Here is a 14531-nt window from a genome sequence, read left to right on the forward strand (position 1 = left end):
GTTACTTTATTAAATCGTCAGCGTCTCCTTCTCTTTGATATGTGCGTTCGCGCCTTGTCATTGCCAAGAGAATGTATTTTTAAGCCTTTGTAAGCGGAATTTCTGTTCTCTTCTGTTCGGTTTTCTTCCACAACCCCTCCCCTCTCCTCCCCACCTTCTGTCCATCACTCTCTTTCACTCACTCATACCGCTATCTACATACGTTCAAGCTCACAATTATTTTTCTCGTTCTCTCGTGCGTTCTGGTACGCGCTCGCGCTCTTACTCCCGATCCTTCTCTTCCTCATTTTCTCCCCGTCTCCTTTCCTTCTTTTAAGTAAACCATATAACGACAATTAAAGCTACGTTATCGGAATGGAAAACAATATTTTCGATACGACCGTACGTCATACAGAGGGAAAGAAGTTTGTCCTCTCGTATCGCGAAGGATGCAAACCGTTCGACAGGTTTACGGTCATTCGGCTCTATCGTCACGGCATTGCGTTTTGCTCGAAAGTGTTTCGCGTGTCACGTCCGAATTCCCTCGATTCACATTGGTACTCCGTTTGTGTTATTTGACGAAGAGCGACTGTCCCCGTCTCGTTATTTGCGGATGCTCGAAGAATCGCGACACGAGAATAGAATAAAAATTTCTCGAACGAACGACCCTGATCCCGTGATACGAATTACACAACGGTTGTGTAAAGAATCAACCAACGGAGTTTGACGCGCGCATATTTTTTTTCTTTTTTTATCGCTGCCGTATTTAGAATACAATAACGAAAAGAGACGAGAGCGAAAGGAAAAAGAAAAAGAAATTAGGGCAACCGCGATGACGATCGCGTTGAAAAGAAAGTGGGTCGTAAAATATACTTCGATAAGATCCTTCCTTCCTCGTTCTCCTGTTTCCATCGGTCGAACAAAAGGAACCTTTTCCATCGGCTTAGATCTACATGCGTCCCGAACACGGCGAAAGAAAACGAAGGAATTTACTCTTGAACCATGAACACAATTCGCAACACACGGTTTCGGTCAACACTGGCACCGGTAGCATTCGTGTACCGACGTCTTCGACAACGCAAGATTCGACTTGAACGATCGCTCTTACATACGCGTATTTGTTTCTTTTTTTGTTCCTTTTTTATTTTCTCTTTTAATATATAAAAATGAATCTCGAGCCGTTAAATATGGGATCGGCCGCAACGATGTGTGTCCCGTTACGTCTCACGGCGAGACGCGCGTCGAAAATTCAAAGATTAGAATTGAAACTCGATGTCCCCTTTCAACCCTCAACGATGTTTATCCTAAAGTATTATAAAGTACAAATTACGAGCGCGATAATACCCCGAGCTTCGAGCACTTCGCCCGTTCGACCTTCGCCTTATCACGCGATTTCCCGTTCATCCGTTTTCGTTTCAACGAGAACAACCTAACGAACTCTCTATTTATCGTTACCCTCTTTTCTCTCTAAGGGCACGAATACGTTAAACTACGTTGCGTTCCGTTTTGTACAGGATTTCGATTCGGGACGAGAAATTTCCGCGAAAAGAACGTACGGAGTTTCGTTACCCATCCGGACGATTCGCTTTCACATTTCTCGTCGTTGAATCCAGGAAGAACATTTGTTTCGTAGAGACGATGCTCGGCTTTCTTTGTCAATCGTTCGTTCTCTGTCGTTGATCGAATGCAAGAGGAATTCGTACGAGAGGAAGGCCGGAAGCTCGAGGGATTGCGTTACTTCGTTCGCGGCCTCGGCCACACCCGTGCTCGACGCAGGTCGGATCGCTTCTGCGACGATCAAACGTCGCCAGCGTTGAACCTGTTGGTTGCGTGTGATTTTTCTATGTTTCGACGAGCTTTGTATAATAATAATAATAATCGATCGTTACGGTATCAGTACGCGCTACGATAACAAATGTTTGATTGAAAACGTTTATAATAATCGAAGCTACACGGAATCTCTCTCTCTCTCTCTCTCTCTCTCTTCCACATACACACTCTTTCATTCTCTTCCTCGGCGTGGTACTAAAAATGCTAAATTGCAAAAAAGAGGCGCCGCCGTTTGTTTCTCTTCTTTCCATATGTCTCTGTACGTGTCTTCGCGTATATGTGTATATGTGTGCGTGTGTGTGTGTGTGTGCTTGTCCTGTGTATGTCCGTGTACGCATGTGTGTGTATGTACATTTTCTGGTATCCTTTAATCGTTTTGTTAATCGGTGATCGGTACTTCGGGAAGATCGTATTGTGCATCTTTCGCTACTTGCTTCTTGTAATCGTTTACGAAACTATTAAGAAACGCTACGTGCTACCAGCTACTTCGCGCTAAAGGTTCCTCTCCTGCTTTCGTCGTTATATTTACGCGCTTGTTATGTCAAATCGTCTCGTGAGAAGCCGCTGCATTCACTTTCTCATTGTCCTTCCCGTACCTTTCGTTCGGACGCTTCGAGAACGCTTCGCCTTTTCCCGTTTGATCCTGCGATTTTCTCGATGGAAACTGGCACGATCGAGAGCCCACTTTCGAAAGAACGATCCGCGGATGCGAGAGGATCGATGAAAGCCACCCAGCGTTTGGCGAGCATGTGCGTGACGAACGCCTAGTCCGTTCGTTTCTCGACAGACTACGAAACTTCCTCGTTGAAGTAGTATCGGTAGACGATAAGGCGAACACGGCTGACAATTAGACGCGACGCAGCGTAATAACCACGTGACGATCGGCGATCGCATCTATTCCGATAGAACGTTCCTCTTCTTTCTTCGAGCTATCGCCAAGTCGGTCCTCGAGAACGCGTTACCACGGCCGATCGCCACGGATCAACGTAGAATTATCGTAATAGTAGTAGAAGCGTAAGATTAGTTCGATGCTAGAAGATGTAAAAGTCGGTGAAACGCGAGAGTCAAACAGCACCCGGCTACGGACGTTTTTCGTAAGAGTCCCGTAGCGAAGAGCGAGAACGAGATATTAACGAGATGTAGCAGCGGCTAAAGAGTAGAACAACTACGATTCGTGGGTACGGTGAACGCGCCGCAAACACGAGCTCGCTTCTTAGAGCGTAAAGCTGCTTGAACCGTGAACCGCGATGGTTCCTCCTCTTAGTTTCGATAGTCGAGAGTATACAAAAGTGTGACAACGTTTGAAGTATGCGCGAAGTGAATTCTCGTTTAATTTCGTTACCGAATCGGTTAGGTTCGCTTGTCATTTTCTACTCCGTTTCTTCTCCGGTTCACCGTGATTTCTGATCTCTCCTCGTTACGATTTGATTCTCTGCATCCGCAAACAGCATTTTGCGTCGTGCGAGTATTTCTTTTTTTTTTGTGTTTTTTTTTTCTTTTCTTCTTTAGTAAAAAGCTAGGCCGCTGTTAGGCGTTCAGGCGGTTCCGGATATATACGTCGTTCCTTTTAATCCTCTCGTCGAACCGCAGTCGCGCTGCGATTTCGCCTTCTCCGCTTTCAGTATCCTTATCTTAGTCGATATCACGTTTATACCTATTTGTTTATAATCTACGCGCTCGAAACGTACGTAGCGTGACATCGAAAACTCGAAAGAATGTCAGCGAAAGATAGCTTAGTGAGAGTCGCTTTCGTTCCGGGATCACGGAACCACGCTCTTTTCCCTCCTTTTTCCTTTAAGTAACCAAAAAGTCTCTTTTTCGTTTTTGCCTCGAGCGTTTCACTCTTCTACTTGCCCCGTGATCTCCGGTATTGGAGGTTCGTTAGCGTTACTCTTCTACAGAGAAAGAACGGCGTGCAGCGACTCGATCGTAAACTGAATACCATCAAGAGAGAGGTGCAGAGCAAGCGTCGCGGGTGTTCGTTTCGAATGACGTTCGAGTCGACTGCACGACGACTCTCCTCGAAGACTGCGTTTCGCCAGTTTCGCTACGCGTTTAGGAAGATTCGACCTCTTCTCGTGTCTCTTACGTAGATTAGTTGAATAGCTATTAATCGAAGTTAAAAACAGGCACGCCGGAAACCGGAGGCGCGTGTTCTACCGGTAAAATCGTTGCTGAAACGAGGGTGGTCTTTTTTCGATTTCAACGTCGGCGATTCTTTTCAAATACCGAAGATATTCTTACACTTGTAGAATAATTAGGAGAGAGATAATCAATTTTCTATGGTCGAAACGATCGATCGATCCACCGTCGTTTCGGCGATTCGCGATCCGAATCGGCGCTTCCGTTCTCTGCGTACAACGTTAGAGCGCTGACGATCGGCGGATTCGTTTTCGGTCAATGAAAACGCGACGCGTGGCCGATCGATTGAAGGCGAGCCGGAGTTCGCCGCGTTTCGTCATGGTTCCGACCCTCGCGCGCCGTCTCTTTCCTCCCACGGCTACTGTTTTCGTTCGCGAGACAATGTAATTTCGCGGAGCCGTACGCGGAAAAAACGGCCTCGGGGGATAGCGTTAGGCGGAACAATGGTATCGAGCAAACACAACGCGGATCGAACGGCTTTGCGAGTTTCGAGCGATTAATCGAGGTGACACGCTGCTGGCCAATTAGCCGGAACGTTTGTCACTCGCATGTTTTGTCCCTGAATGAATTTTTCGCAACGTTGTTCCGATAGTTGCCTTGTTCTTCGCGCGTGACTAAAAATACACGGCGAAAGGGGAACGTTGCCTAACGCTATCGCGTGTAACGAATTCGAAAACGAAGCGTCGAGCGTCGGAAGCGCGTCCGTGCAGATTTTACGAACACGACAGAGTAGATTTGGCTAGATCCTACGGTTATAGACGAAAAGAAAGTGTTGCACTTTATAGAGAGAAATCAGCGAGCCGTCAGGCCGTCCACTGTGCAACGAGAGATCGTCGATCGCTTACTCGGCGGATGAAATCGCGTCAACCGGTTTTAGATCGCGATCGGCAACTAGCGGCACGAATCGTGGATTCGTTCGATCGATATATTTTACTTTACACGGTATCGAATTCATTGTTTCCATCGTGAAACAATTTGGCAGTACGACTAACGCCACTTGACGAGTCGCGTATCAAAGCGAAAACATCGACGTATCGGATGCCTTCTGCCGCGGGTAAACCGGTAGCTCTAAACTCGGTCGTGCGTTCGACGATCCTCGAGAGAAATCGCGTTGGAAAACGGCGTTTCGTCGAGCTTCGAGCGTGCGAGAGTCTAACGAGTGGCTTCGACGGGCGAGTTGTTCGAATCGAGACGCTACATCTAGGATAAGTATCGTGGGAAGAAACAACGTGGTATAAAAGCAGTAGAATAGGAGTAGAAGTAACAAGGAGTGGAATTACGGAGAAGAGATAAAAGAAGAAACGGTAGGAAAAGAAGAAGAAGAAGTAGCGTCGGAGGAAGAAGAAATAGCAAAAAGGAACGAGATCGTAGCGATCTGTTTCTCTCTAGATTACGCAAACGTAGATACAGTTGGCGCGATCGTTGGCACGATTGGCCGACGCGCTCGCTGTGTTCAGACAAAGCGACGACTACGGCTGTTCGTCGAACAGAATTCGCCGCTAAAATTCTTAACGAGACGAGTATTTTGTTTCAGGTATTTCAAGGTTTTTACAATATTTACACGTATCTCGACTAGAACAAAAACGCTTCGTAACCTGGGTGACGTGTAATAACCGTTTAATCGTTAAACCGGCGATGGGAGAGTAACGAGATTCTTTAGGGAACGAGGGAAGGGGATGTGATGCATCAACATTGTTTCGGTTGTTATTTCGGGAAGGCTGTTGTCTGTCGTTCCTCTTTCGATCGATGCGGCGCTCGAGGAAGATTGTTCTCATCGGCCGTGGACGATTCGCCGACGACGATGATAATGACGATGACGAGACCCGTAAATGTGCGTCCATCTACCGTCTCTGCTGGACCTCTGGATCGCTCGGTTGGTCCGCGTTCCTAGGCTGGACAGACCAGGAACTCGTACTCGAACATCAGCGAGACGGCAACGAAGACGAAGTAGAGGAGGAACATCGTAAACCCGAGGCCCTTGTTCATTCGCCACTTGAAACAGGCGATGCTCATGATGACAAACAACAGCATGCAGAAGAGGATCGCTATGCTGCACACCATGCCCACCGAGTTCACCTCCACGGGTTTTCCGTAGATCAAGCCGTAGAGTAGCCACGGTACCGGAAGCCTGAGGACAGAAATACAACGGAAAATCCAGTCGAATTTCGAATATCTGTTAATCCAGTTCTATGGTTTTATCAACTAGCTAGAGGAAACGTCCTATATTTTTGTATCTACATGGGAAATATTTTGAAACGATCCACGATTCTTTTCGATACGTAAATATTTCACACTCGACTATTTTTAACCAAATGGCCCGTGACCTCGTTCTGCCTGACGATGAAGCAAATCGGAACTTCTCGGTCGGAAGAAAGATTTCCCAGCATCCGGTACATACGTCATCCTCGCAACCAAAGGATTCGACCTGGCCGAATTTTCTTCATCCCGTCGCTTGTCAGTTTACTCGTTACCTGTTCCTACTCCTGGCCGCGAACACGGATATTAAAGGAAAATCGACGAGCACGGGCAACGCGGCAGAAACGCATTTGGCAGACGCGGCTGTTGTTTCACGCCGAATCGTCTTGCATTATCTACGCGTCCGGCCGCTTCTAATCGCAATCTTCAAGGTAGAATAGCGTCTTGCGCGATACGCACGCGCCCTTTCGCATTTTACCCCGTTTTCCTCTCGGGCAACTTGCCAGCTGGCGCGCCTGCAACGGATGCGTGCGAGCGAATCGATCTTCCATCGACTAGGCCGCCGAATGTCGAATCCGCTGGCCAGCAAATGCGCGCCCAAAAACGGTAACCTTCTTCGTGGCTGTGTTTAAGAGAACGCGCACGTTTGGTAAATCGCGGTGCCAAATTCATGTCGAATAGATCGTCGCGTCTCGTCGCGTCACACGCGTTCTCATCTGCAAACGCGTAACGCTTCGGTGGATTGGAGAAAGAGGCTGACCGGTCGATTGGTTCAGGTCGAGAAAAAATTCAGCCACCAGGACGAAACTCTGTTTGCGTTTATCGTTGCCGCGAAGCAGGCGTGCGCGTAACCAGCGTAATTTCGATTCGAGTTTGTTATTGTCTCTAAGACGATTATCCGCAGCATCAGTTCGGATTCCGCTTGGATATATCGTTCTGGCTGATAAGGTCGATTCCCTGAGCCCTCGAATCGCTATTGCCCCACTTTCCAGACAAACTTTTACCCATCGAAGTTTATCGCCATTAAGACGATTAAATTAATTAACTCGATTACTCCTAACAACTCTCGCGGTCGAGCTTCGATTATTTGTTTTTCTCTGGCGAAAATATCGGTATCGGGAGGAAGCACGGAGTACGATCCAGCGCGTCGTAACCGAGAAAATATTTGCGGACGAATCTAGCGGACGAGGGGATGATTCTTTGGCAGAGGACGAAGAAAAGGATCGTCGAAGAGCCTCTCTGATATCATCGTGGAAAATGAGTCGCGTCTGGCATTGGTATTTCTGCTATTTCACGCGCCAACGATATAATAATCCCGGCGAGGATGTGTGCGCGTGTGTGCTTGGAAGAGGACGTTTGGAGGGAGAAACGAATGGCGAATGGTAAATCGCGAACGTTATTACAGAGGAATAGCGAGAATACTTCAATGGGCTGGCGCAATGACCAATTCTACGCGTCTCCTCTTGGCTTCGTTTGATCATCGGTGAAATTCCAATTTATACGCTTGAATTCTGTTCGTACAATAACTAGCTAACGGCCGCGCGATTCTGCCGCTTTCCGAGTTTTCCAACAATTCGGCTCGCGCGAACCCGAGTCGGACCAATGTGTCTCGACTCGATGGGAATTTTCAAAATCGCGACACATTTAACGACTTGGAAGAATTTCAGGCGCACGAGAGCTCTGCGAGTCTCGAAACTTTGTAATTTAATCATCTCGAATCTGAATGTCATTTAACTACCGCGGAATAATGGATATTTAAATCCTCTGGCGGTATCGGTCCGCCCAAGAAGAAAGATAATATATTTTCCAAGTTTGAAGGACGATTTCTTTCTTTATGTTGGCGAACAGTTTCCGATACACAGCAACCCTCTTTTAGAAGGATTGTAAACGTATTAAAAATCGCTTACGTGGATCTTCCGTCCAATCATGTTATTTATCTTCAATGATATCTACGTTTTACGTTATAGAAAAGCAATAAATGCAAACGAAGTACGCTTAGTTTATCGTATGCGGTAACCGTAGCTTGTTAAAAGAAAAGTATACGGAACAGCGTCTATATAGAGACTGATTTCCGTGTGAGTCATAGCGTAAATGAAAAGTTCATAGGAATTACGTCAGTTCGATTACCTAGCCAAACGTTCGTGTAACTTTTATCGCAGTTTCTCGTTTCCAGACTTTGTTAAATGATTAAATGATTCGAGAATACTTAAAACAGCCCGAAATTCTATCAAGACTCGAACCGAAGAAACTTTTCGTTCGCCGATAGCGACGACCTGAGGTCAATGTCCCCCCACCCCACCGCCTATCTGTATTATACAATTAAATAGATTGTACCGGTGCACATGTTTCCGATATTTCCAATAGGTGGGCGATCGGCGAATCTGTCGGAAGATCGTTTCTTTGGTTCCTTTCATCGGGTAATCGTTCCCGACGTCGAGCAATTTCCGTTCCCTGAAGACACCTTCTTTCTCCGCGGCCAGATCGATCGAAAGCCTTAAGAAAACTTCGCGTGTTATCCGACGTACGAAAGGAAAAGTCATGTAATCGCGTGAGCTATGTGGTGACTGTGGCTGAAAAACTATGCACGATGACGACTACTCTTTAAGTTTTCTTCCGACATATCCGACGAAAAATCCCAGCCACTCTAAACGGCGAATATAATTTTCAAGAAAGCCGACGTTTTCAGCCTGCTATACCGTGTCCTGGTCAGGTCTCGTTTCATTCTTCCTATATTACTCGATCGATTAATTTCACAATTTTTGTTAATAGGAGAATTTACATAAAGTCAGACGAACAGAACAAATTAAATTAAATTAAATTTTCTCCCGTCGATCATCGGACTACTCTCCGATCTTAAACAGTTTAAACCTTCAGACGCTTTAATAAGAATGTTTAATTGTTGTCAATAAAATACTTAATGGCATGATGAATAGCGAGTTAAACGAATAGCCGAAATTCGAAGATAATTCTATTCATGGGCATCTCGGTCCTCGAATCGTGACCAACAAAAATGTCCAAATTTGCAAACGTGTTGATCTTTGTTGCGAATAAATCAACTTTTCCCGTGCCTTTCACACCTTCAGGCGTGGCTCGTTATTCGTTCTCTCGAGATGACTACTTTTCATATCGTAACAGACAATGTATACTACAAGGAGTATAGCTCCTATGTATATATATAGATATAACAATAATTAACGAACATTGTATTATCGTATTATCGTTATATTATCACGACACAACGTTTAGAACGATGAACGAGACAAATGTCTGCAGGATTTTCCACGTTGACTTTCTTCCTGAGTCTCTGAATGCGTCATACAACTAAGATCTCGATTTCTCTGAAATAATCGTAGACAAGTATGAGACCCGGCGAGGATCGTCGTAAAGTGTTTCACCGAGATGAATACCGGCTAACGAGAGATTCCACTGGCTCAAAGTGACGTAATCTTATTACTCGCGCCTTAACCGCCTTCTGAAGAATAATGCGCCGACCATCTATCTCGACCCATCTCCGTCTTTATAACGTAAATTCCCGTAATTGTGATATGAAATAGACGCGGTTAAATTTCAATTGGCGATTCTGTGTGCAAACGGGAACGTTCGTGCCAGAGGAAATACGATCGTCGATGTAACGCGTACACGATATCTTCATTGGCGATACGTTTGAAGTTAACGTGTACTAGCTTGGCAACTAAGTGATTGCGGATTTTGCCATTAGGTGGTATCGACAGAATCCGCAATCACTTAGTTGCCAATCCAACAGTATTTAGCTTGTCTGCGAATCGTTTTCGCGGAACTTTAAAAACGTTGGAAATCGATGTTCCTTCATCGACGTTGGGTAAAGCGCGTCGCGATTTTCCAGCAGCTTTATCGTCAGTGGCAGATTGTGTGTCCCGCATGAAAATTGCCATAACCGATGTCCTCGATAACGTCGAGCGATGGCCGTTTACGAGCAAGCCGTATAAATCCATATGCGACCTACATCGGACTGCAGACAAAACAAGTATCGATAAATTATCCGGTCGAATCGAACCGAAGAAACGAAGCTCTTGCGTTTATTTGTCTCTCGCAGTTTCCTGCGTCGCTTCCCTTACCCATCGTTACGACCAGTGCGCGTTGCTTTCGTAACCGATCTCCACGCGTGGATAAGTCGACTAAGAATCCCTAAGATCGAAAGTCAAGCTATCGTACTCTTCTTTCAATTCCATTTATCCGTGTTCCGTGCACCAGCTTCGAAAGTTTCGCGCGTGGTGACAGCTATGCACGCGAGGATATCGAAAGGAGACACGAAGAGAAGAGAAATACGTTGTAAGATGGAAAATATAGAGCTCACCCAACGGTCACGTCGAAGATGTTGCTGCCAACGGAGCTGGAGACGGCCATGTCGCCGAATCCTTTTCGCGCGACGATGACGCTGGTGATCAGGTCTGGGATGCTGGTGCCGGCAGCGAGGAACGTCAGGCCCATCACTTCCGGCGGAATGCGAACCGTGTCGCCGGCGATGTTCGCCCACCAGACCATCAGGTACGAGTACGCTGCGATCCAGAAGATCGAGCCGATGAACGTCACCGCGAAGAACTTTTTCCCTGCGAGAAAACGGACGAATTGACCTCGGAAACGTGGCTCTTCGCCCTCCTCCCCCCGTATCCGGTTAAAAGGATATCCTGCTTAAATCGAATCCCCTTTCTTTCCTTTGGAAAACTTCGCGTTTGCCGTTTCTCCTTTCTCCTCTCTATCTCTCTCTCTCTTTTATTTCTTTTTTTTTTTTTTTTTGTGAAGCGTGTTTGCTCGAACATCGAATTTAGAATATCGCGGCGAACTTTCGTGAGAGCGTAGGCTTTCGTGAGGTTGGTTTAAGGAGAGGGAGTCGATTTGTAAAGTACCACGCCCAAGACTCTGTATCGCGACAATCGAAATCTAAGCTGGAATCTTTGCAACCGCATTAAGGTGGATAAGAATCGAAACATTTCCTGCCGGTATTAATATTATTGCTACCGAGAACGAGCTTTCCGTCAGATCGTTTATTCTAACGATAGAAGCGAAAGAAAAATGAAGGGACTTAACGAGACTCAAGCTCGCGATTCTACGCTCTTTCTAGCGAAAGAAGGTACAACGAACCCTCTTTCTTTCTTTTCTTTTCTTTTCTTTCCCCCTGTCTTCTCTGTCACTCGTTAATTCCTCCGCTTCCTTTCACCTTTCACCTTTTGCCACCCTTCCTTTTAATTGTTCCCGCTCCTTTCTCATTTTTTTTTTCCTCTTTGAGATATCAAAATTTGATACGCATCTGTCGGATCGATAAGATAACATCCGCTGGCAAAATTTCTCATTGTTATTATCGTTATCATCGTTGCCTTCATTCGGTAGCCACATAGATCCTGTGCTGTTATTTCTGGCTACAATTCATCACGGTGAAAAAAGGTTGATCGCGAGAAATCTGACAGAATCGTTTCGTGCGTTCGACTTTGGCCCTCTTTCCCTCTTCACGAGCTTGCAGAAAAACGGACCTTCGCGTACTCGCGCAGCGCCCCTTAATTATTACCCTGACATTGAGATTCCAATTAATCATCGGGTCCAATTTATATCTAACGAAGATCGGTGGCGAATACCTGCAGAACGAGGAAAAGAAAACGAACTGCTGGCATTTAGAAAGCGTGCAGGGAACAAAGCTCGGGCATGAATTTCTCGAGTTAACAGTCCCTCTTAAAGGAAGTTGTTTTCTCGTTATAGTCGCGTGTAGCCACGGGACAACGGAATAACGTTCGAGACGATATATCGAGATTTATTTCAGTGGCGATCTCGAACGGGTCAGTTATCGCGGAGAAACGAATGTTTGACGACTCCTGGGGCAAAAATTGAAACGAAGAGGCCGCGGCGTAATTTTCCGCGACGATGAAAAGCTACTGCTCGTCGCCGCGGCAGGCTGAATGCCAGCGCGAGGTAACAATCAGTCGTCGATTCGAAATTAGCGTGTCAATATCATCTTTCGTCGTTGGCATTGTGTCGCGTTCAAATGCAGACCTGTTAATAGGCCGTGATAATGCAGCACGTCCGTGATTGATGGCAGCCCAGGAAACCGTTTTGAATAACAGACGCGCGTGCCGCCTGTCGTCCATCTTGCAGCGCCGTTTAATTGCATCGTTCGATCTCGATATCCATTCGGCAAGTCTATGCGTTAGGCGACATTGAAAAAGTTCAAACGTCACGAATGCGTCGGTATCGATCAACGAAAGCGAGTGAAAACGTATCTTGGAGCGTCCCATGGGGAACGGCGAACGGCCAACGAATGCAAATTTACCGCCAACGTAAAGCCATTAAACATAAAACGCGATAGAAAGCAATAGAGCTGGGGACGTAACTCGGTCGTAAGGGAGAAAGCAAAGATTAATAGTTGAAAATAACAGGTATCCGGTCGAACGTGAAATACGATCGAATCGCTGAAGAATAGACTTTTTCGAAGACAATGGAATATTTTTGCGTAGCTCGCCCGATCCAACGATCCAGCGTTAAATAATGCAACACGCGGACGGAAATATCCGCTTGCGATTATTCGTCGCACCGCCAAGTACGGAAGGAAATTTCGCTTGTTATTTTTGGAAAATTTTATTATCGTACGAGCGAGCACGTTCGACGTCCTAACTAAATGCCCGAGGAAGAAAAGAAAGGAAAACGACGAGCAAGGAGAATGGTCCACTGGATTATCGTTCTAACGTTCTACAGACCCAGCAGCGAGTTTCCTTGCTCGTGAATCGACTAACCGCTCGCCTACAAAGATTACATCATTCCGCTTGAACGGCGTTTTGCTTTGCCGATACCGCGACACGAGAAACGTATCATACGCTTGCAGCGCAACATTTTCGTTCGCGATGGCCATGCACAGAGGAAAATGGATCGTTCGATCACGCGCTTGATTAAAACCGATACACGTCAAAAATTTCTGCACACGGTAAACTTTTATCGTTGGTCGATGATTTAAAAAGTTAACAACGACTCGTCCTTAAATCGATGCCTGGAATATTCAAAACGATTTGTTCCGACTTTGCGAATCGAGTGTCAAAAACACGCCGCCGTTTAATATCTCGAAACGTCATGTTACGCGTTTCACGCGTGGAAAAACGGTACTTGATTTCGCCTACTCCATAAATGATGCACCACCGCATAAACGAGAAACAACGACCGATTTAGGTATTACCTTTATCTGCGTTGTCGATATTTGCTGACCATATTTAACCATAGAAAACAAAAAAACGACGCATTAAAATCGCCGTCTCTCGATATCAGGCACGCGACCAATTTTAAAAATTCTCTAAAATATTTCACTCGTTTCTAGTTATACCGCAATCTCGAACACGCATCTCGATTATGGAATCCGGCACGATCGAATCACGTGAAATTGTTTTGAGAGCGTGCGACACAAATTTCGAAGATACGTCGCCTCCAAGATTAACGAGCCGATGCTCGAAACTTGTCATAGCTATGAAAATACTCTTAACGCTTTGAATATGCTCGATATAGGATAAGGTGTGGGATCAAACCTGATCTTAGATTTTTCAAATTCTCGATCGGTCCGTTGACTGTCCAGAAATTCTTCAACTTTTTAAATTACACGTCGCGTTTAACGGACTAGTTTGTTAGGCAACTTCGACCGTATCAACGATACGCTTTGCTCGACCGCGAATCTGCTTTAAAGCATCCGTGTTAACTCGCATGAAATCGTAACACTCGTCGCTTAAAGTTAGCGCTCGCTCTTTGATACTTCGGTTCGTGTACCGATGCGTCCGACAGCAGCAAACGGTCCATGGCCGTCGGATACAAAGATAATAAATAAAAATCAATAGAAAATCTACTTACCCTGGAAAATAAGACGCGAGGTTTTTGGCAAACTGAACGAAATGAGAGGAGCCTGCTCGGCGAAGAATCCCCTGGCTTACGGTTAAACCGTAAACTCGTACGGATCCTCGAGAGGACTGTCTTTTACGGCGAACCGGAGTAGAGCAAACTATGCCTTTGATATTCCTCTATGAAACTGAAAGCTAAAAATTTACTGGCTTTGGACGGAACGAGGATGCAGCAGCGCGCTGCTCTCGTTTCGTCCAACTGCTGCCGCTGTTTGAAACAATGCACGCTCCTTTCCCGATAATCGAAACAAAGTCTTGGGTCAGCGGTAGGTTAAAGGATCTGAAGGAAACGACTCTGTTGGAAACTCTGCACGAAATCCAGTGTGTCGTTTCATCTTCCGCCGGCTTACCTCTGGGTGTCCTTGTGTCTGGTAACGTCAGCCACAGAGGGAACAGAATTGGCGCGACCAAAATGTAAGTTAGTCTTTTCCTGGGACTGCTGGGCCAGCCCATGTCCAAGGCTTCCGGAGGTTCATCCTCCTCTCCCTG

At 46.0% G+C, this 14531-nt stretch overlaps 1 protein-coding gene across 2 annotated transcripts in view; it reads right to left on the reverse strand.

The window, feature by feature from the left end:
- Window positions 1–1116: 1116 nt before the first annotated feature.
- LOC117211528 (sodium/potassium/calcium exchanger Nckx30C) overlaps window positions 1117–14531 on the reverse strand; it is a 45263-nt gene continuing 31848 nt past the window's right edge. For both annotated transcript variants that reach the window (XM_033455503.1, XM_033455502.1), the window contains exons 5-7: window positions 14393–14528; window positions 10481–10733; window positions 1117–6079 (exon numbers count right to left, since the gene is read on the reverse strand). In XM_033455503.1, the coding sequence (XP_033311394.1) occupies window positions 5839–6079; window positions 10481–10733; window positions 14393–14528 (630 nt within the window). In that variant the 3' untranslated portion in view covers window positions 1117–5838. The remainder of the gene's footprint in view (window positions 6080–10480; window positions 10734–14392; window positions 14529–14531) is intronic.

The sequence above is a fragment of the Bombus bifarius genome, unplaced genomic scaffold (assembly GCF_011952205.1).
Source record: "Bombus bifarius isolate JDL3187 unplaced genomic scaffold, Bbif_JDL3187 scf7180000008239, whole genome shotgun sequence".
Taxonomy (NCBI): Eukaryota; Metazoa; Arthropoda; class Insecta; order Hymenoptera; family Apidae; genus Bombus; species Bombus bifarius.